This window comes from Zonotrichia albicollis, chromosome 3 (genome assembly GCF_047830755.1).
Source record: "Zonotrichia albicollis isolate bZonAlb1 chromosome 3, bZonAlb1.hap1, whole genome shotgun sequence".
NCBI classification, from domain to species: Eukaryota; Metazoa; Chordata; class Aves; order Passeriformes; family Passerellidae; genus Zonotrichia; species Zonotrichia albicollis.
In genome coordinates this window covers 46,536,249-46,559,967 of record NC_133821.1, presented here as the reverse complement: position 1 = coordinate 46,559,967, position 23,719 = coordinate 46,536,249, and the positions used below count along the sequence as shown (strand labels likewise).

The following is a 23,719-nucleotide window of genomic DNA, read 5'->3' as shown; positions in this document are numbered from 1 at the left end:
GTTTGGCTACAGATGTTGTCTTTGCAAGCCATGCATATGTTGCTGTGGAAAGTTTTACTTGTGACAAACATTTTTCTGGCAAAAGTGCAGATTTGCAGATATTGGCATTTCTCCGCATTTCACAAATGGTCTGAATTGCAACAAACTGCTGTGCTGTAACTGTGTTTATGGGCAACCCCCCATCCTGCTGAGGAGAGTTCTAACTTTTGTCCTCATCACTGCTCAAGTTTTCATTTCCTCTAACTAGTAACTTGTTCCTTTGGAGTAGTAGACTCCGTGCAAGTGGTGGGACCTGATAGCATTACATGAAAATTATTTTTCCTGGGTAAAATTTCCTTTGAAAAGGTTTGCAAGGAAATAAAGGAGAATGGGTGGATACAATGTGCTTGTGTTTCTACAGCTTTGTTAAAAATAGTCCTTGTAAGACAGTGCCAAAAGAACAAGAAAACACCACCCAAATGATAGGGAGAGATAATGAAATGAGATAAAATGTGGTTAAATGATAGCAAACAGCTGTAATAGAAGGAATGTGATGGAAGTAATAGATAAGCACTTGAGATCGGTATGGGAGTCAGATTTGGTAATGTTAGCTCTCTGGGGGGATCACGGATGGGGATCTTGCCCCTTGCTGCTGCTTTTCTCCTGCAAGAGGCAGGCGATGAAGCCAGGCCTGCTACGTGGTGAGATTGTGTCCTTGGAGATAGACAAGTTAAAGCAATGAGGAGAAGGGGCAAATCAGACAGATGGCTGTGACTATTTATAGTGTGGTTTAGGACATTTGTTACTTGATTCAGAAATTGTTGATATTTACAGTTTGTTGGCTTTTAGATAACGGTCCTCTTGTTGGATTAAATTTCTAGTTAGAAGTTGTTCTGATAGCTGGATAATCTGAAAATGTTGTTCAGAGAAAAATAATGAGCAGTGAGTTGGTGAAATCAGTTATTAAGTTAATAGAAAAGTCCTAAAGATACAGTTTGACCAATAAAATGGAAAATAAATAAAATTTGTAGAAGTTTTGTGTAAGATTTTCAAGTATGATTATTTAAGTCAAATTTCTGAGATTCTCAGTGAAAGATGAATTGGCAGAAGGTCTGTAAAAGTCTTCTATGAAATATATTTTCTCATAAGGCAGGTAGTACAAAAGAACCACAAGTGATTAATGTTACGTACATCTCCACTGCAGAAAAGCAATAATTTCAACTTTATTGTTTTTTATATATATATATCAGATAAATCAAAAGAAAGGCAGAAGAAAACAAGCCGTGGCCACAATCGTGAGTTGTGTTTATCTGGGAAAAATGATGCTAAATGGGCCTTGGTGACTACCAGATAGCCTCTTTTTCACAAGGTTTTTTTTGCAAACTTTATATTTGACAGATTCATGTGAAGCAAACTGTATTCTCCTCTACTTATATGCATGGTTGCCAGCTCGTTCCAATACAATCATTGATATGCTGTCATGGCTTCTTTTACTTAAGTGAGGAGGACCAGTGGGAGTAAATGTTCAGTGATTTTCAGAAATTCAGAAGTTTGTAGATGTAGAATGCAAGTACAAACTGATGAGACAATGTTTTTGCAGGTGTGCATCTGGTTTTTATAGTTGGATTTTTTTTTTTTGTGTAATTGAACTGATCATTTCCTAGCATCAGATATTTCAGTTCTTCTCATATCTGTCAAACCTGTAATTTAGTTTAAGTGTAATGAAAATGTGTATCTTAAATAGCCTAAATCCTTTAGAAAAATGATGCTGTAAATATTGATGTAGTATGAACTGAGAGAGTTTTATAATGTTACATTGTCTCCAATTGTCTTTAAACCTTTCAAACTCATCTCATGGAAAGTTATACTTGCAAAAAGAAAAAGAAATTTTTCTCTTTTTCTTGGTTGAGCAAAAATTGAATAGATTACTGTGTTCTAGGTGGAAAACTTTGGTTTTCAGGGTCCGGGTAGCATATATGGTGAAACATCCTAAGTGTCTTTATTGGTGAACACTTTTTAATTACATTTGTATCTCTGTCCTACTCAAAATGTAGCCCTTCTTTTTCTTTTGAGGGTCTTGGCTTATGGCAATTTTATTGCATCAGAGATAAGTAACTTGGCACTGTTTGAACAACAAGTTGCAAATATAACTTAGCCTTTATTGACGTTTCAGTAGACACTGAAACTTTATTTGCTAATTTTAGAATGGTCTGTGTAAAATTCCCCAAGGAAGACCACGTGAATTGCCTGAGACTTTTGGTTCATCTTAATTTAATGCTAAAAGAACTAAGACTGTACAAATACCAAGCTGAAGCTAAAACTTTTATCAGTAAACAGTTTTCTGAGAAAGTAAGTATTGATCAGTAACCTGATCATGTATTTGGCTTAACAAGGCTGGTGAGTCTTGTCAAGTCCTCATTTCTACATTTCTTAGTTTAAAAGTGGCAAAAACTGAAGTAGATGAGGGATCCTTATGTTTTAGTTTTAAATGTTGAGAAATGCTTGGATACCTGAAAGAGTTCTTTGGAATAATTTCAGAGTGCTCAGAATCCAAGCTTTGCAGACAATAAACTAGAAATAAAAATACTCTGAAATGTCAAAACAAAAGTTCATTTTATCTGAGTGACCTGTTCTGTGTGGGACTGTAGATGAAATCATCCAGATGTTCTTTTCCTATTTGAAAAAATATGCTGTATGCTCACTTTGCTGTATGCTCACTACTACTGAGTGTTTTTGAAAATAATCCAGTGATAAAGAAGTTAAATTAAGGATTGCAGTGAGGAAAGACTGCATGTTTCCTGGTCTTAGCCAGGAATATGTTTCCCTTTAGTGCAGTCACATAGGACAGGATTGCAAAAGCATTGGAGCAAAAATGGCATGCATGATATTCATATCCTAGCTTGTAAACAGGAGGTAAGAACAAAGTCACTTATCTTTTATTTGTTTCACTTGATGCCCAAGTCAGTTCAGAGTGGTCATGCATGCCTGAATACAAGGAGTAGCTGATCCTGGATGTAGGAGTGAGGAACTGGAGTGTGCCAATTGCCTCTGCAAATGCTTGTGTGGTCAAGTCTGGTTCACTCCTCTTTCTGTTACTGAAGCCAAATCTAAAAATCTCCTCCAGATTTTTTCTCCCTTGTCTTGCCATACCCAAGTGATTCATTGTGCCTGTGAACTCCCATTGTGTGTTCAAATGTGGGCCATGGGTCTGTTTATCAGTCCTGCTGCTGACTGCTGTCGCTGCATTTCTGCCCTTCTTGTACAGCAAGTGGAAAGGAATTTGAACATTTGCAATTTAGACTCCAGCTCATAATATGTGATTATTTTGTGACATGCCACTGCAGTGTTGCTTATAGAATTACATAATAGAATTAAAAGCTACACTCTCGTTGTGCTTGTGTTGGTGTATGTGGCACATGCTCTTGGGTTGAAAAAAGTTAATGTTCACCACTTAAGTACGTGTACCACAGAAATGACTGGTGAGAAAATTTTTGCTTATGAAGAATGATTAAATAAGCTGACTATACATTGCTTGGCAACTGTTTTGATGCCTAAAATTGCTAGAACACCGAAAGGCAGCACTGAAGAGAGGATAAAAGAAAGACTGGCTATCTGAACCGAGATCTATGTAGTAAAACACTTCAAACTGCAGAAAAACAAATCTTCCTGTTTTTGAAATGCCTACGTTAGAGTAATCAAGGTATTGCCAGGTATAAATTGTGAATAAATTCTGGATTATTTATTAGGAGTTTTTCAGTCTTACTGAATTTGTTCTTCAAACAGTGTTTTCTCTTTGAAAACATTGTTTGAAAAAGACAAAGAACGTAAGAAAATGGCGTTTTCATCCGTAGTTTTTTTACTGTAAACTAACTCTTTGATTTCTTTTGGATGGTTTTTCTGGGTTTATATCTGATGCTAGTTTTAGGACATCTCTGAGAAGTCCAACAAAAATAAGGTGCCAGTAGCAGATCGTGCTCTGCATTGGTCTCATCATCCAGTGAGAGCATGTGAGGGATAAATGGGATGAAGCACCTTCTGTGTGGGGTGAAGTTAAATGTGCCTTGGTGCCTGCCGGTCGTTTCAGCCTGTGGCCCCACTTGAGGTTTGTTATCTGAAGTGGCTGCAGGAATTACAAAAGCTTCCCAGCCTCTCTTGGCACCGAGGGCGAGTAGGTGTGCCTAGTGATGTGAAGTATGGTGCCTCTTAAAATTGTTCCCTGGTTGTACTAGACCATTGATATTTCCCTTCCCCCTTTCCTCTCTTCTCACCCCTGGGGCATGCCTACACTTATTTACAAATATACTTAAACATGTAGTGCTTCAGTGAGCCAGCTATAATCTAAAATACTGAGTACCCTGGCAGCCTGCAGAATCCTTCTGGCAGGTCTTGGTAGACCGGTTAGCACAACTGTTCCAGATTGATTCATCTCTATCATGTATTTAGTTCTTTTAGCTATCTGCATATTTTTTGCAATACTTTCCCTGCAGTTTCCCCCCCACTCTTTTGTCCTCGTTCTCTCAACCTCTGAAGACCTGGTTGTTGAATTATGGAAGCATTATGTAGAGAATTGTGTGTCTTAGTAGCTCTTTGTCAAATGATGTCTGTTGACCTTTGAATGCCCATAAATTTGAAGTGAGGTTTACTGTAAAATCTTATGATAGATATTTTAGAGAAAAATAGAAAGGTTTTTTATAATTTTTGAGTCTTATGAATTAAAAAAAAAAAAAAAATTGCCTTTTAACTTGAAATAGCTGTAAAAAAGAAATTGATAGAAGTTGATACTAAATGTGCACCAGTTGTTTAGCAGTCATAGTATGTTTATTTTTTAAAATTTCCTGTTAAAGAGGAGGATTATCTCCTGCTCTTAGGTAGTGTCAAGGTATAAGCCTAAAAAGATGTCTAAATATAATATATTTTAAACATGCTTGTTACTGATTCAAGGAAGTATAAATTTCAGTGTACATTTTAAACATTGGTAAAATCTGGATTTACTAAGATGTGATTTCATTATTTAATTATGTTGTTATGGCTGCTAAGCCAGTATTAGGAAGTCAATAACATTTATAGACAGAGTTGTTTCTAGCCCAGTGCTACCTAAAACATTGTATCACCTTTTTGTCTGCTTCAAAGTAATGTGACATTCGAGTCATTTAGGGAATTTTGTAAAACAGCAGTGTTGTTGTCTTTGAAAATTTTTTCAATATAAGAATTAATGTTATTTTTAAAACCTCTCAATAAAGAAGTGGACTAGTTAAGGTAGCTACAGTGCTGTAATGTAGACTGGATGTGTATGACAGTTCTAGGTTATGTTGCAGTTGGTCATACAAAAAAATTCTGTGAGATGAAGTGGAAAAAAAAACCCGGACTCAACAATTGCAGCTGAAATAGACGGTTCCAGGCATGTCTTTTCCCAGTGTTCTCTGGTTTTGTGGCGGCTATTTTTGTTAGGTTTGATTTTGGCTTTTTTGTTGGTTTTGTTTTCTCCTCCTCTCTCGATGTTAGTGTCGCAGTTGAGTTGGAATAGAGTAACTTGTAGCAGCACTTGGCCTGGAATAAACCGAGGCGGGCCCTGCCTTGATTCTTGCCGCGGAGCCGGCGGGGCCGGGCGCTTGTGCAGCCGATGCGCCCCACCCATGGGGCAAGGAACAATGCGAGCTTTTGCGGGATCCCCATAGGCAATTTTGAGGTTTGCAAAGGCTGGCTTACAACTCGATGCCTTTTAACTTTATTACCTAGAAGGTCAGTTGTCACAGAACCTGTTTGTTGGGAATATTTGCGAATTCTTGAAATTTTTGGCAAACTTTCCCAGGAGTGGCCAAAACACAAGTGTAGAACAGTGTTACAGATTACTCATAGCAGAAGGGAATCTCCTTTGCTCCTCTTCTTCCTCAGGTGTAGCTCAGGCTCCAGATATGACTTGGGTTAAAGCTGTAGCCACTGGAAGTCACCTGTGGTGTCTCAGTCTATTGGTAAAATTCTGTCATTTATGCCTGAAACATGAGAAAAATTGTAACTGAACTGCACAACTACAGTTTCATTGTGTTTCAGCCCAGACCTCCTGCACATTAAATGTTTGCACAGACATTTAGACAGGCGTTGTCTATGTATTTTAACTGGAAATAATGATCCTACATTGCCACTGTATTGTTCTAGAGATTGCAAAAATACTGCTACATGTTATAATTTGTCATTTTAGATATTTCAACTCATTGTACTTGTCTATTCAATTTGCATTTATCTGCAAAGTGTTTATTTTATGGTATGAACATTTAGGTTCCTTTGCATATTTTTGATGAATTGCCAAAAGAATGAAAATTTTAAAATGAAATATGCTTAAGACATGTGAACTGTTAGTACATTATTGTTAATATAAAATTTCAGTTATTATATTAACACTGTCCTTCCATGCAATGTAAGCAAATCTGAATATCGGCATTGAGAATTTCTCAAATAACATTTAAGCGTACATGATTTTTATTGTCCATTGAGGCTGATGTAATTGTAATTACTCAGTGCATGTACAAATGAGGGATAAGGGTTGCTAACATCTTGTGGAAAAGAAAGGGAATTTTTCTCTAAGTTATAAAAATGACCAAATGTAAGTATTCTCATTTCCAGAGCCAGAGTTCTTCAAAAATAGTGAGTATTAGGCATAAGGAAGTATTCTTATTTCCAGAGCCAGAATTCTTCAAAAACAGTGAGTATTAGGCATAAGGATGCTACTCTGAAGAAAAGCACGAACAAACTATGCTAGAAACCATGCAGCCTCCAAGGAGAGAGCAAAATTATTCTCAGTTTCTGGAAGTACCAGTAAAACTTCCTATCTGTAAATTATATATTTATTAACCTTGAAGGATTCTAGCAATAAGCTTGTGTAGGGCTGGAGATTTGTCTGTTGTTGCTGTGTGCATTTGAAGTAAGAAACACAAGTACTTCTTGAAAATTCAGGAAAAAGAAAAGTTCTAAGACATCATTAAGAATATGGAGATATTACTGATAACAAAAGATGTCCACATGAAGGAGATGTCATGTGATAATTCTCAATCATATCCATTTATGTCTCTCTGGCTTACAAAAGAAAGCTGTTGAAACTACCGAGAAGTTGCATTTTTAAATTTAGTTTAGGCTGCTACCAGTGGAAGATGACTTTAGCCTCAACTGTTAGAACAGAAATGCTGCTTTGACCTTTGTAGCGTAGCAGTGTGTGAGCCGCGTTGTTTGCCAGCCTTCTGGGGAAAATGCTTCATTCCAGCCTGTTCAGTCACTTCATTCTTGGCTAGAAATTGCTTGCAGACAGCAGGTCACATAATAGATCATTTCAGCTTGTGTCCTGATGGCATTGGATGATCTTCTTCATTCCAGCCAAATACGGATTTACACCATGATTTCTGCTTTTTAAAAGTGCGTTTTGATGTTCTCTCCCTTTCAACAGAAAGAGCGTGTGTCAGTTCTGCTGGGCCTGTGTGGAAATAGGGAGGAGAATCTGTGTGTCTGTACAGTTACTGCAAACTAAGTTATATGTGTCTGAGATGCTCCCCTTGGGAGGGATGCTGACCTTGTGGAGTTGGGATGCTTCTCGCTCAGTTACATTCCTCAGAGTAGGAAATGCTGACTCCAGCATCAGCATTTATTTCTCCTGTGCCTTTCTTTAAACCTGAGCATAGAATTGACATTAGAATGCAATTGTAGTTGATGCCAGAGTGGGAGATATTTCTTTTGATTCAGCTGACTTTTTTTTTTTTTTTTCTGGAATTCAAATGTATTTCCCCTGTTGAAGGAGAAGAGTGACTTAGTTGGAGAGCAGCCAGTGTTCTTCTCTTGTCATAAACTGGCTGATCTAGTTGGTGACTGGCAGTTAAGGATCCTTCAGGTGTCTGTCAAGCTATTTACTGACTGTACTTGAGCAATAAAATTATGTCAGCTGGTGTGATATTTTAAAGCAGCTGCTATTGCTGGCCACCAGCAAATGGGCTTTTGGTGTAAGAATCATCTTTCCTGGTCACCAAAATTGAACTGAGTTAGTTGTGTGCCTTCCCTTTATAGTTGTTGGAGAGAAAATGACATTTAGTGACTGTTTTTTCTCGCCTTAGGGTAAAAATCTGCAGTCAGATTCTTTGGAAGCAGCTATCTCCATTAACTAAAATATCTGGGGGCTGCTTGCAAGGTTGTAACAGGTGAGGATAGGATATTCCTGCTCATTTTTAATCCCACTTTCCTGAGCATTTATTTAAATGAAAGGGTTATAGGTTGTCATGCTCAACAGCTGATGGTTGCCAGTTGCCGTTTATCCTGTCTGTGCTTCTCAAGACACAGATGAGATGCCTGGTGCCTTGGCTGTAGAGGTGCAGAAAGCTTCTGATCCTGGAAATGGCAGGTGAGGCTGAGGCATGAGGTGGTGACTGCCTGCAGGTATTTTTGCCTAAAAAATTTGTGTATTTGTGAGTTGAGCAAACATAAGAAGTTTCCTCTTGATTTGAGCATTAGGTAGAAAAACAAGGAGTTCTTCCTTTGTGAAGAACTAAGAATTAAGAAGAATTAATATCTTGTGTTTGTCATAATTATCTATTTAAAGGAGATTTTTCACAGGCAACTTGTGCTGGAAGTTGATAGAGGTTAGCTGTCTATTTTCCACTTCTGCTTTTATTTACTTATGTACCATTTCTCTCCTCGTCTACCTCACCAAAATACCTTTCCCTGTTTTCCTTTTTCTTCCTCTCTTAATTACAGTATTTCTGGAGAGCTTTCCTTAACCTATTTTAGTAAGTATCATAATTAACACTTAACCCTGTATTACAAACAGGGATTTTTTTTTTGTTCTTATTTTAGCTGAACATGGTTTACATCAGGTTTTTTTACTAGTGTCATGTATCTAACATGTATCTATAGAATTATACTCTAATTATACACTACTTCACTTAGTGAGCAAAAATACTTTATCATCTTCTCTTGCTTATTGTTGGTGAATACTTTTATCTGCTGAAGGCTTTTTGTATGCTTATTTTATCCATTCCTTATCCTTTATTGAATGTTTATCCAAGAGAGAAAACAAACTCTGTCAAGCAAACCAAAATTGCTTGATTTCTTATCTTTTTCTTTCCTTTTTTTTTTTTTTTTTTTGATCTGTAGTGAGCATGCTGTTTAGAAGGCTTATCTCTGCAGTGGTTTTTGTAAGTGTTTCATGTTTATGAAGCATAGTAAGCCAACGCCTTTTGAACTCTACAAATGGATATTAAATTAACTTCAGAAGACACACGCACTTAAGAGCTAAGCTGAACAATTTTGAGCAAGCAGGTTCTAAATTGAACACTTGCTTTTGCAGGCCCAGATCGCCTTTCTTCAAGGTGAAAGGAAAGGACAGGAAAATCTGAAGAAGGATCTAGTGCGAAGAATCAAAATGCTGGAATATGCGCTCAAACAGGAAAGGTATGCTGCTTTTGTGATGAGTGTGTGATGAAGAAATGCTGAAGACAGAAACTTTATTTTTGCCTTTGTATTTGACAAAACCAAGAAATGTTTTTTCTGTCTCTGCTCAGTTCTCAGATTGACAAATTTTACTGTACTAAATAAAACCACTAGTCTAAATGTCTGCATTATGATAAGAACAACAGCTAAAATAGCATGGCTTGAAAAACATGCTAACAAAACCCATAGCTGATCAATAATGAATGCTTTCCCTTGGTGAAATTCCACTGAACTGTACAGATTATACTCCAGAATTAAAGTGTATTTTCATTTTGTTCAGTGTAATAACTTTGTTTATTAATACATGTCAACTGAAATCTTGAATAACTGTCTTCAGTCTAATAATTACTAGTTTTTAATCTTGCTAAGTTTTTAGCCTTTTCACTATGAGAGACTATACAAGAATATCTTCTGGAGGTTAATTGTGTGATTGCAAAAATGATTATGTTTACCAGTTAATCAATGTCTATTTCTTGGTTCATGGACATTTTAGTACAAGTCTCAAGTTTACCATTTTATTCTTATGTATACTTTCCTGTTATTCTAACCTTTGAGGCAAGCAGAAATCTCTCTGTTCAACTGATTTATTTCAGGCCAAGTTTAATTTAAATTCTCTTAATTAGTGAAATGTCTTTTAAAATTCTTGAATGAAGAGTATATTTATGGTACTGCTGCAAAGCAGTCATTGCTTACATTATCATTTTCCTGTATGATAATTCCTGCTTCTCTTTAATAAAAGAAGCCTCTGAAATAGTTTGTGTAGTAGAAATAAGATTTAAAATACACACATATGCAAATGAGGAATAGAACATCACTGGTAGATAATTTTAAAAGGACACCATTAGTGACATTACTGTATTGCATTCAGATTTGCTCAGCTTATATGGGCTATTTTAGCACAAGATGTGTCTTCTACCATCCAGTATGTCTCTTTCTGGTAGCAACCAGTTAATCCACTGGTTGCATGGGGGTGCAGCCAGGGTTCTGGCCAGCAGTATCCCCAGGACTCCAGTGTATTTTCTTCTGTTTTGGGGAGTTCTTGGAGGAATCCTTAAGGTAGATACTCTTTTTGCCTGGGCTTTGTTATGGTACCGATATTACATCAAAGAGCAAAGAAAAATACGAAGTGTATGCATAATGGAGTTTGCAGTTTATGGCTGTGGAAAGGCTTACATTTGAAGCATAATTACAGAGCTTAGTGTCATTGGTTCAGCTAAAAGTATAGTCTAAGTTATATATATATTCTGTGAAGATTTCTTGTATTTCAAAACTGGTGGAGCTATTCCTGATTACGTAAAAGTACCTCTAACACTTCATGTTCATAACCCACAGAAGTTAGCAATTTAAAATCATCAAACAATGTAAATACATTTTTGTGTACTGTCAGAGAAACTTTGTAACATTAAAAAAACAAAAATCAAACTGCTATATGGATGGTGAAAATGTCCCTCAGTTTCATAGTGTAAAATCCACCTAAATTATGACATTTAAAACTTAATGCAGCAGTCCCTGTCAGGATTAGGAAAAAACAGTCGGTGGCTTCTTATTACAGTTTTTACATCAGTATCTTTATGTTGTGTGTTTTTCTGCCGTGTGTGGCATTAGCCTCGGTTACTCAGGTCAGTAGGCTACAGTCAGCTGATCTGATCCAATGTGACAGTTCCAGAACGGGTGGTTCTCTAAGCAGATGTGGTGCTTGTGACTGGTGTGTGTGCTGGAGACAGCTGTTTATGAGTTTGTAGTTTTAAACAGCAATTTTATTTGCCAGTTTCTAAAGAAATAGTCTTGTATTTCTGCTGGAATTATCTCCCAGCAAGTGTTCTTGCTTGATACTTCAAAGAACGGCAACATACTGAGCTTGGAAGCACTGCTCCCTTTCCCAGCATTTTCCTAAATCAGTTGTCAGCCTGGTCAGGCAGTAATCAGGATGCTGGCATTTTCCATTGGGTTCTTAGAGCTGGAAAATGAGATCCTCCAAGGTAGGAGGAAGACATTCCCATCACGTTTGGGGAAGGTTGGTGCGCTGTGAGGGGGCAGGGAATCATTCCTATATTCCATCATTTCAGCTCTGGCTGTGTAGTATTTCAGATCTTTCTCAGCTGGACGAAATAAATTATGAGTAACAACAGAATATGAAATTGTGGACCAGAGTACTCCATGTTCATAGTGCCCTCAGGAAACCATGAAAAAGAAATGAGAAACATTTGTTTTCTCAGGTACATGCTTCTATGAGCTGTTATTTATAGTGGCTGCTCTGCATTTCTTTTATCAACCAGATAGTTTCAAATTTTACTGTAAATAAACAACTTTGGGACCACTGTCATTGTTCTCTAATTCATGTCATGTCATTTTAGCATGGGTAAGGTAGAAAATAAGTTTTACTACTGATGGTCATGTTTTTCTGGCAAATTTAGTTTAATGTTTAGTCTTTATGTCAGTAATTGTGAGGTTACCTTCTTATTGTGTGTATAGCAAGCCAGGTTATTTCTGCAAGAAGCTTAGGAGGAGCTGGTGCATAGTTAAGTGCTAGCATTTTTCAATAGCAGTTTTGATGTAGTTTTGCCAGCATCCAGTAGATTGCAGTGTGAGGCTGTTCAGAGTTGAGGATTACTTTTTATGACTTTATCAATACTTGCTCCACCACCAGCAATTTGCACTGGTGCCTCTGGATTTTCAGGAGCTAGCTGAAACGCAGTACTGTTTCTCTCAAGAACATGTCCTATTTCGGCTAGTCTAGCTCACTTCCTGTCTTAACATATTTCAACCAAAGAGCTGGACTCCTGAGCCATGTCTCTAGAAAGAGTTGATTTAATTTTGTGTTGTTTTCTGCACTGATGTGTCTGATCAGTGTAAGGCTGGCGCCTTCTCCCCTGGGTAGAATATCTCGCCGTGCTGTTCCTGGCAGTCATTCTTGTTTATGTCTCTTGATTTGCGGCAGCTCCCAGATCTTCTACGGATGTTTTGGCAGGCTCCCGCAGCACAGCTGGATCAGATGCTTCAGGTCTGGCGACAGATATTTCCAAGAAATAGTGGCTTTTTTTGACTGGAATCAAATTTGTTTCTATGTGAAGTATTCAGCAAAGTTTCACTGCACTCAGTCTTAGGAAATGTGGGTGAAGGCTTTTAGCATTTTCCTAAGCAATTCTTGTGTGGCAGCCATGTTGAATGTTTCCAAGCACTAAATAGAAGACACATAGTTTAATGAAAATACTGCTAAACAAAAGAGGAGAATTGTGTAATGAAGGGCAGAAGCCAGAGCAGTGATAATACTCACGCTTATCTGAGTAAGGGCATCTACCTAGGAACATAGTTTTACAGTGCTAAAATAGCTTTCTTTCAAATAACTGGAAGGCTGGTCTTCAGATAGAAAATACCTTCTATTAAGTTGTATCCTTCAGGTAGTCATTTTCAAGACATTTTTCTGTCTCTGCATACTGTTAATAATTCATATGTAATTTTCAGAAATGGAAGGTAAATCACTGAAGTTGAACAAGTTTCAGATAGTAAATCTTTGTTTCTTTTTCTCCCTTGCCACCAAAACACTGTACTTTTTTTCTGACCAGATGATAAAAAGGTTGAAGAAACTTTCATTTTCTTTGTACTTTTTTTACACAAAATATACTTTATCTCTTTTGTGTGATGGTAGTATCACACCACTGGGATGTGTGAGCTAGAATTCAAGGTGAGCTGCGGAAGGCCATTTTAAAGCTGTTAATAAACAGACCCTGTGATTTCTGCAAAAGTGAAAAAATTAAGCATTACAGGTGGGCAGCAGATATTCTGTCATTGTAAAAACAGATTAAATGAAAATGTGCTAATAGAATAAGTGATATTTTGAATTTGTGTAGAAAAGAATGAAAGGTTATTTTGTGAAGAGTTTCGTACCCTTTGATTGCAATATGTGTAACTGAAGGGTCAAGACTCCCTTCTAGTCCTGGAGTCTGAGTCATGGTGTTCAGCTCTTTCCTTAAAGCACTGTAGAAAGAAGATTGTTTATCTTTCATACCTGTGACATTTTCAGCTGTATCATAAAAAAGCATCTAATAATAAATCTCATACTGTCTGAAGACGTGTGGAAGACATTTCCTAGATAACCTGTTAGTGGTCTATATTGATTTTATGGGAGTCTTTGGTAAAATTTTTCTGAACTTTAGAAGCTGATCTCCACTGAAAATTAGTTCAGTGTGTCACAAACTCTGGCATGATACTCATGCTTCTGTTTCAAGTGTGTGTCCTCCTCAGAGACCTGAATTTATACTAATTGAATTTAATTCAGGTTTGATTGTAGCACTGGGGTTGTTTTATAATTTTGTGCAGTCAGAGCTCTATAACTTTGTTTTTAACTTTTCCAGCAATATTGGAAATAAGGATTACTTTTTGGGGCTTTTCATCTCTTCAATTGCCTCTTTGTTAGAACACTGTTCTTCTGCCTTTTCTCTAGTGCTACTGGTCTCTGCCTGCAATATACAAAGTTAGGTCCTCTGAAAGATGAAATCTTAATCCAGTTTGGCCCTAAAATAAATTTAAAGGGCCAGTGGTGTACAAGACCATGTAATCTACGTTATCCTCTTGAAGTAAAGAATAGCAACAAAAGCTTTAAAAGCTGTTGTGTTATGAGGTGGAATCAGTTAGAAAATCCTGGTTACTAACAGTTTAAAATGGATTTAGAATGATTATTCTCATTCTGGTGAAATGATTTTATAATGCTTTTGATGAGTGGGGAAAACTTCAGTAAGAAAAAAGACTATTACTGTTGATTTAAGAGAGAAGTGAATTAAAAAGTGAGCAACCATGGATTTAGGAGATTGAAATAAATATACTAAGAAGTTTAAAAAACTGCAGTCTGAATCTTTGAAAGATGGATTTTGGAGAACATGACATCTGAGGAACAGGGAAGGTCCAAAGAATGATCTTTTCAGTGAACCTAGCAAACATTTTACTTAGGCTGGAAATGATTAACAAAACTCGATAAGGAAATTAGTGAACACATAGAGCATAGTGGAACTTTTTATAAAACCCACAAACTAAAAGCCAATGTCAGCTGCTGCAAAACTAACTTCTCCCTGAATTCTTTGAAGGAATGGAGTAGAACACAACATATGTCAGTAATCCAGATTAGAAGAGCAGAGTATTAATATTTGTTTGTTTCTGTTAAGTCAGATCAAAATAGATTACATATTAAGGTCTCTTGATTTCATGACTGCATAAAAAATTGTACTCTTTTAAGCTGGTTGCACAGTGGAGGATTTCTTAATTCTTGATTAATCATTGCTTTTCATTAGTGGTGGTGGGAGAAAAGTATACATAGCATCAATATTTAACAATAATGAGGCAGTTGTTTTACTAGGGTAAATGGATAGTTGGAAAAGGAAAGATAAATATTCTGATTGAGCATTCAGCTTTGATTTTGTTCTACTCTTGGTTATTCTTTTCTGTACTGACCAAAATGTTTAACTTCCATCTATTACTTTTAATACATTTCAAGCACATCCTTTCTCTTTTCCTTGTTGAGTGCTGCTCAGCTGAGTTAGAGCTTAGTGCTCTGGCTCTTGAGAGTTAGTTCTTCATCTGTTGATGTTGCTATGCCTAAGAAGCACTTCTTCACTCTTCACTTACCCTTCTCAGTCAAAATTAAATGTTTATTATAATTAAAATGCAGCTGGATTAGTAGGAAGCTGTTACTGTCGAAATTGAAACATAAGAACTACAAAGCATTCTTCAGCACTATTTTGTTAAAAGTAATGGGTTTTCTTGATGAAATAGGAAAAGGCAAAAGAAAACAGTAATATAATGAAGATGTTTAGGAAGCAATCTAGAGGTGCAGGTAACTTGAAAACATTTTCTGCAGCTGTTCTTGATATAGTCATGCGATTTTAGTGAAAACTTGCCTCATACAATTACAAAGTGTCAAACCCATTAATTTTTTTAAAAATAAATTTTAAGTGGAAGAGCTCCCTTGTGCCTAGTGGAGCTAATGAAACTCCTTTTCATGTTGGTGCATATGAGAGGTTTATTTTTTTTGGTCTTTTTCAGCCTTTTTCTTGGTATTGTATACTTCACTTTGTCCATTTGTGCTTGAACTGCGTGTACATGTGAGCTGTTTGATTGTTCCACTGCTCCCAGGCTGCACACACAGCATTTCCTGAATTCTCAGTTTTTTGTTTAGAGCAGGAACTGGTGCAAGTGCCACTCTTCTACCCAGTTGTGAAGGTATAAAACTTGCAGTTTTGTACTTTTAAAGTTATGATGAGTGTCAGAGAAGGAGGGAACAGATTGCAAAACTAGAAAAGGCTCACTTTGCCTCACTTTCTCTACTGCAGTGTTGTAAGACTACTATAATGAATCTTGAATAACTTAAATGTGCCTGTGTAGTACTGTTCTACTGTGGTGTTATTATGTGTATTTTAAAGTCTGTACATATTGCGTCTTTAGGACAAAGCTTCTCAAATTAAAAAGCATTTCCATTTTTTTATTGCTATTCTTGTTCATTGTATGGCATGCTTTGTGGGGCTTATTATATTAGACCTTTTGAAAGCTAAATAATTTTGGAAGAAAGTCTCCGTTTTTGCCCTTGGTCAAGTGGCAGACCTAGCAGCTTTGAGACAGAGTGGTGTGGGTGAGCTGTCATTGCTAAGTCTCGTTTAGAACAGTTTTGGCTGAGGGCCTGCTGCTGTTGGAGAGCACAGCATTTCGAAGAATAAAACTAAAAGTAAAGTTTGCTTAATGGAGTGACAATTTGAGATATGAAGTAGATGGCACTGAATTGACATGGGTAGTAAAAATGTTTCATAAACGTTGGCTAAAAAGGAAGGGCTACGGGGTTGGGAGGGGAAGCAGAAGAGTTGCTTGTGTCCACAGGGAAGGAACCTTTTCTGTAGCAAGAACATTTTGTAAAATTTGCAGTCAACTGCTCTGTGTGTTTCCTCAGTATTCACTATGCAATTATATGTAACCCTTGGAAAAAATATTTCAATAAAATTACCTATCTGAAGTCATGGTAAAATTACTTGGCTTGCTTTGTTCCCAGCCTAGAAGAAAGGAGTGGCTTTTCAATTGAAAACAGATGACATTTATGTGTTTAGTGATATCCTTTAAATGTACTAATAGATTTTAAAATTTTTTTTTGTTTGGTTTCTTTGCAGGGCTAAATACCACAAATTAAAATATGGCACAGAATTGAATCAGGGAGATATGAAGCCACCGAACTATGATTCTGGTAAGAATTTAATGACAGTGAGTTTATTACTGGCATAAAAGCTTAACTGTGTTATGTGCAAATGCTGAATTGATAGTATTGATAAAATAAGTCTCCTAATGGAGCATTATGAATAGAGATAATTATTCAAGCCTATATTTTACTCTTGTACAATTAAAAATATATCCTAATGCTCTAAGAGTCTATTAATAAATCAATTTAGTTTAGATTAAAAAAAAATCCAAACCCAAATGAGCAGACTTCTCTTGGAGAGAGTAGTTTTTCTGTCCCTTAGTGATGTGTATGGATATTTTAAAACAGGATGATACTAGATTCACAGCAATAGAATCCTTTTATCTCTGGATAATTCTTCTGAATGAAATACATAATTCATAATTTTTTGGTTCAATTACCTCAGTAGTATTCCAGGAAAAAAATAATTAAAGTGCATTTTAGACATAAGTGAGAGTTTTTGAACAGGAGATTTCAAATTATCATTGGACATGCATTTAGTTATTTCAGTTTTTTGCCTTGGTCTCTGGAAAACTGATTTGTTTTCATCTCCTACTTCATACAAATAGATTTAAGCACTGAATTGGGGAAATTAAGAACTTAAGCTACTTCCTTTTATCCCTCTATCTCCCTATTCTTTCCTCTGGAGGAAAAAGTATTAAAAAAGGGTACAGAGATCTGGCTAATGGTCAAGGCATTGAAAAAATAGGTAATGATTTTTGTGTCTCAATCTCCTGATGCTTCTACTGCAAGAAAGTTGGAACTACCTATATGTAAAGGCAGAGCATAGAATGTCTGCAAATCTCATCTCTGTCACTTGGTTTATGGAGGGGATGGTCTAGCTGACTATCATGGGGATTTCTTACCTCATTGGATTTAGAAGGTCATGAAAAGACCCCCAAACAAACAAAAAATCCAACCCCATACCAACTAGCTGAGCTTTACACCAGGCTTTTCTTGTCCAAGTTTTTAATGAGATTTTTAGAAATTTTATTTCATGCAATTATCAGCTTTATTTCCTTAACTGAAGAAATATTGAATTTGGTGCTACTAAGTGGAAGACTTCAGTCTCTTTCTGGACCTTTAGAAAACTTTGTCCTGATCATACCACAGCCCTGGGCAGCCATGGTGTTTTTTTGTAATTTCTCAGGATGCAGCTACAGCACATTGCTGCAGTTTCCAGCTGAGGAATGTAGTGCGAGGCCTGGCTTGCCCAGCAGAGCTCTAGACTGTGCATTAATTCTGCGAAGTCAACATTGTGGAAATACTTCAGCTAAAATTCCATTATTCTCATTTATCCCATTATATTCTATATACAGCTATCAGAAATGTGTATTTTCATTCTGTATCAAATCTGGACTGATGACTTAAAATAGAAACTTTGTTCTAATACTATTTTGAAGTTGTCTTTGATAGATATCTATGTTGTGTGTTGATATGTTCCCATCGCCCTGTCCCTGTTTTTCCTGCCCAGTCATGAAAAAAAGTCAAAATGTTGGTAGTAGTTCTTCCACATGGATCCTTGTTGTTTTCTTTATGATCTCTTGGTGAGTCTGTAACACAATTTTAGAAGAAAGATTTCAATCTCCTGGTAAAGGGATACTTTAAAAATAAAATTATTTATACAGTTTGTCTATGTATACTATATGTACTATATCTTCTGCTATAATTTCCTCATAATGTGAGTCTCTTCATTCTTATCTGTAAACCACTGCTACTGCTAGCAGTCATCACTTTTGAGGAGACTAAGCACAAGAGAATTCTTGCCTCTGGATATACTTAACAGTGCCTTCAGAAGAGTGGGTTTTGCTTTCAAAAGGAATTTTCAGGCAGATTTACCTCAGTCATGTTTTAATAATTATAGACTGAGCTTTGGTAGCTGTGCATTGGATCCAGCTGTGTCCAGTTGTCATTGGAAGATGATTGTGCATTTGATTATTTCCTGTGGTTGCTATTAAATAGATTTGTGAATATGAGATGTCCAAAGTTCATATGTCTCTCCTTGCATGTGAATTCTGATTAGTATTTAATAGCTTCTTTGGTAGGTGGTGGGGCTTTTTTGTGTAGTATTAATTGAGTTGTTTAAAGGTAAGTGACTTCCTGATGAGAATAATAGCTCTCACACGTCACATATTAAGTTACTCATAGGAGTATACCACAGGTTTTTCTGGTTCTTAGGTCTTGTTTATACAGGAAGTTTGTTCATCCTTCAGTGTTTGGACCACAAGGTTTTAAAGTTTTGTAGAGGCTTTCATAGATAATAAACCAAGGCATTTTATCTTGGGAAGCATATGTATCTCCTTGAGGAGAGGAAAAAACCCACCATCATGTGCTGTGAAGCTATATATGGAATAAATGTGTAGCTGTTGGTTGCCAGCATTCTGATAGTTTTCTTAAAAGAACAGCCACATAGCCACATAATATTTTTTAATTTTTTTTTTTTTAGATTTTCCTGGAGTAGTAACTTTTGGTTACAAGTTTATGTTTGGGGAAAGTGTGCTGAAAATTTTTAACAACTTTTCAAGTAAAAAAATAGTCCCTATTTTTTGTTTGTTTGTTTCTGCAAAACTAATGCAAATAAGGATTAAATTGATGCAAGTAGGTCTGTTGATTTATGTTGAACTGTCAAGTGTAAAAAAATTGGGAAGTTGTAAACCAATATCATGCTGCAGTTAGCAGTTAAAGATATTTGTATTCAGACTTAATGTGAGCAGCAATTATCTTGGGAGGCCAAAGCAAAAATTGGACTGCAGACTGACTGACATTATGTGCCCCTAAAGGAGTAAGGAACTTGCTCTCATAGAGGAGTGCTTAGGAGTTGCTTAGGAGTTAGGACTAGTGGAACTTGCTCTCATAAAGTGGGATGTACCTGGAAATCTTTATGTGGATATAGTACTACAAATGTGCTGTGTGCATTTTTTTCCCCCCCTTCATTATTTGCACTTTAAATTTTGGTATTAAACCATTCCTAATAATTTTAAGGCAACTCACTTTTTATGTGGATGGGCATCTTTTATGCAAATAGGAAAAAGAAAAAAAAAGTCATAAAATAATCTTTTTCAGATGAAGGGAATGAGACTGAGATTCAGCCACCACAGAACAGCCAGCTAATATGGAAACAAGGACGACAGCTGTTAAGACAGTAAGTGTTGAAAAAAGGACTCAAATACTGAATGCAAAGAAAGAATCTGCTAATGAAATATGATGGTGATGGTATTTGATTTTTTGATTTTTTTTTTCAGTTGTATTTTACTGAAAGAAAAGCTAGTGTGTGTGATGAAGTTCATTGAGCTTCTGCACTGCTTTTCCTTGGGTTTTAAAAAATTTTAATATTTCATAACTTCAGATGAGAAGCCTTGTCAAATCACAAACACCTGATCTCATTTACTTTTCTTTCATGGAGTATAATAAGCCAGTCTGCTTGGGAGAACAGTGGGTCATGACATTTTGCAATTAAAAAGCAAAAGACACGTGATTCTGCTAAGAGCTGTGTAAAATAAAAACAGCTGGCATTGGAGAAGGAAAAATTTTATTTTGGCTTGCTTAAGTTGCAGAAAAGATTAACACCCAGAAGGTTAAGACTAGATGTTTTCTAATTCTTGTTCATCTCAAGGAAGCAAATGTCTCTTAATCTAAATTAATTTTTGAATTGTGATCATAGTAACTAAATTAATTGCTATGATATTTGGTGTGTTACAGAGGATTGAATGAGAGCGGACTGAGACAGTAAGGATGGTCTGGAACTTACTTACATTAAAAGACCTTTTTCCAAGGAGTTGTACAAAAGTTAAATTCATTGGATGTCTTGTACAGGCTTCTCTTTTGCAAGAGCTCAAATCTTTGCCTGCATGTTGAATAAATGTAACTAGAGTGGTTTTGACTTGGATCAGTGATTTTGAAGATGAGTCATTCCATCTCAGCGCAGTTCATGCAAGAGTGACACACTGCTGAATATAGAGTGCATATTACTGACAGACTCTGTTTTGCATAGGTGACTTGTTTGATTTTTCTGTAGCCAACAATCAGTATTTCTCTCCTAATGTGGTTATGTGAATGATATTAAATTATTGGAGGAGAATGTTCTTGCAGGAGAAGTGCACGTCCCTGATTTGTAGCAGCTGTCACTGTAAAATAGCATTTCCTTTCTTCAGAGTTGTCTAGAATATTGACAATTTAATCAATTCGCTGCTCTTAACTCCATGTTCTAGAGGGAAGGACACAAACCAATTTCTACTTTTTCTTTTTGAAATCATTATTTCCCTCCTGTTTCTCTCAAGGGCAACATGGCATATTGGTGAAAGAGCCAACTTTAAAACTACAGAGCCAACTTTGGGCTGTGAAATCTATACAATGATTTTTGCTGTTCAGTGTTTATATGGAAGACAAATTTTTGCAGATCCATTGCAGAACAAAGGAAAGGCAAGACAGATTTTATCAAGTCTAGTCCATCATAAATAACAGCTCTTACTAATGGCTACAGCTAAAGAATTTAGGTTTTATTCCATTTTCTGGTCTTCTAATAATGTTTACATAAGGAACATATCTACTGCTTCTTGTGTCTAGTTTCCATGTGTCAAATTATAAAAATACTTGTGCATGCAACTGTGGTGATTTTTATAAAGCAGTTGTAAGTATTTTAATTGAAAGTGCTTTTCCATCCATTTTAGTAGATGAATGAATAACGTATTGTATAACCTCTGACTGCTAGGCTCTCTGATTTTTTTCTCAGTGACTGTAGAGGCTGGTACTGCAAGAGACGATCCCTCTGCAGCTGGTACAGGATGATTTACAAGCATGTTTCACTAGCTCAGCACCGGAGTTCGCTAAGCTTAGGGATTGAGGATGAGTTCAGGGAGAAGTTCAGCCAGTTGCTAAGCTAAGGGATTGAGGATGAGTTCAGGGAGAAGTTCAGGGAGGAATTTCATGTTTTGTAGAAGTGACACGTGCAGAGGAGATTAGCATGAGTTCTCTTCCTTCAGGTATCTACAAGAAGTGGGCTACACTGACACGATATTGGATGTGAAATCAAAACGAGTGCGAGCTTTATTGGGCCTCTCAAGTGATGCTTCAGAAAAAGAGAACAGAAATCAAGAGCCAATGGTAAATGGCACAGAGGGCCAGATTAAAGAAAACGCAATGATCGGGTAAGCATCAAGATGACTTTGTTCTATTTCTGCATAAATGCACTTAGTGGTGTTGAACACAATTTTGTTTACTGAGAAGATTTCAGGATTTTTTCTTAGTTTGAGATTAGAGCAATTCTAACTAATTTTATTATATTAAGCAGTAAGTATGGGAGTAATTCTTTAGATTCAAATCTTGAAAGCACCATAATTTTTTTTTTTCCAGTTGGATGGCAGCACTATGTCAAATCAAGCCTCTTTTGAGATATGATTGCTAAGTGTTTAGAAGTCAGTGTTGTTTCAAGTTAATGGTTTCTTTGTATTGCTGGACACTTTACTGTGTAGGTTGCAGGCTTTGCTCTTCTGGTCTGTGCTGACTACGACATGATGAACTATATAAGAGAAGGAATTTATTTGCTAAATCTGAAAAAAAAAGTCACTCATTACATTCTGAGTCTGAAAAGTTTTTGGTTTTCTGCTGACATATGTAAATGTGACTGAAGTGTAAGGTACTAATTTCTGTATTTTAATATTTCTAATAATATGGAAAATCAGTCAAAGACAGTAAAAGCTTGTTCTCACTTCTTCTCTTAAGTAATGTTAAAACTTAAGAGGCTTTTTTCCCATTTTCTTCTCTTTTCCATGCAGTGTTAAAAAAGATAAAAAAGTAAGTTAAACTTAACTCTAAAGACTTCAGAAAAACAATCTGTTCATTCTTGTTAAAGATACTGTAGTTGCAAAACTGGAAAAATAATGAAAATTATGCAGAATTGTAGGAACAGCAGATGAGGTAGCTATTTCTAGTAGTAGCACAGCTTTCCTCAGAAATCACTCTTTTTTCCTTTTCTGTATTCATGGAGCAAAATTCAAGACCATTATTTTCTAAGACCTAATACTGTTATATATACATCCTATTTTCTAAAAAGCATTTGTAAGATTTCATTATACCCTCCTGATAGCTGCAGCAACTTCAGGCCAACAAGTTACATAAGGGCAGAAGTTCATTGTTATGTAATTAAATATAATGCTGTGAGATGGAAAACTTGAATGTGTGAGAAAACCTGCAAGCTACTAAAATATATTGTGTTGCTACATAGTTGACAAGTCATGTCATTTATGTACAACGGCTTTGTTGGGAAGAACAAGGAATGCTTGATAGCTTGCAATAACAGTTCTGGTTTGATTTTTGGTGAAGGGGAAGTGTGTAAATAAAGCTTCTCCTCTTACACTTCAAAATTTATTTTTGTGTATTTACATAGTTTTGGAAAAGGTGGATGTGTGTATAAGGTAGTTACTTGATGGATGAAATACTGGGACAGTAATTTTAATATAGCAGTTTTTGGATATATTTGCATTTCTCTCCTATCTGCTTGGTTTTGGGATAGATCTGACATTAGGTTTAACACTTTGTAGTTTACCCTGTTGCTGAGGATATTCACTGATGGAGAAAAATGAGTTCCCTTCCATTGTGGCTGTACTAGCTTGTCAGCTGCAAGGCTGGTCAGGCTGTACACTTTGAAAAACTGTTCTTGCATGTGATGCCTGAGATGGCAAACTGCATTATAGAACTTAGGGATGTGTTTTGATAGATAATGAACAAGAAGGGTCTCAAGGGCTTTACAGTGGAAAAATTTTCCAGGGTTCTTGTTCAACATGGTCATGTTGAACATGGGTGATTTTGAATTTCTGGATGTCCACTGGGATCTCCCTCACCAGAAGGAAAAAAGTCAGGATTTTACTAGAATTCCATGATCAATCTAAGTACAGGACTGCCTCTCAATGCTGTGATTCTTCTGGGTGCTTCAGTCACACTTACAGACCACCTCTTTCAATTTTTCTTTCAGGAAGCATTCTGTGGCTTGCTTCCTGGCAGGGACTGCCTGTTATTTAACAGCTATTTCATCTTGTGCTACCTCAGTGTTTCTGTGACATCTGGCACTGTTCACCT

The 23,719-nt window shown here is 36.4% G+C and overlaps 1 protein-coding gene across 6 annotated transcripts in view; it reads left to right on the top strand.

Moving 5' to 3' along the window:
- The window catches only part of STRN (striatin), a 69,196-nt gene that overhangs the window by 3,795 nt on the left and 41,682 nt on the right, over positions 1-23,719 (top strand). For all 6 annotated transcript variants that reach the window (XM_026793076.2, XM_014266643.3, XM_014266642.3 and 3 more), the window contains exons 2-5: positions 9,299-9,402; positions 16,584-16,657; positions 19,712-19,790; positions 21,628-21,792. In XM_026793076.2, coding sequence (XP_026648877.1) covers positions 9,299-9,402; positions 16,584-16,657; positions 19,712-19,790; positions 21,628-21,792 — 422 coding nt within the window. The remainder of the gene's footprint in view (positions 1-9,298; positions 9,403-16,583; positions 16,658-19,711; positions 19,791-21,627; positions 21,793-23,719) is intronic.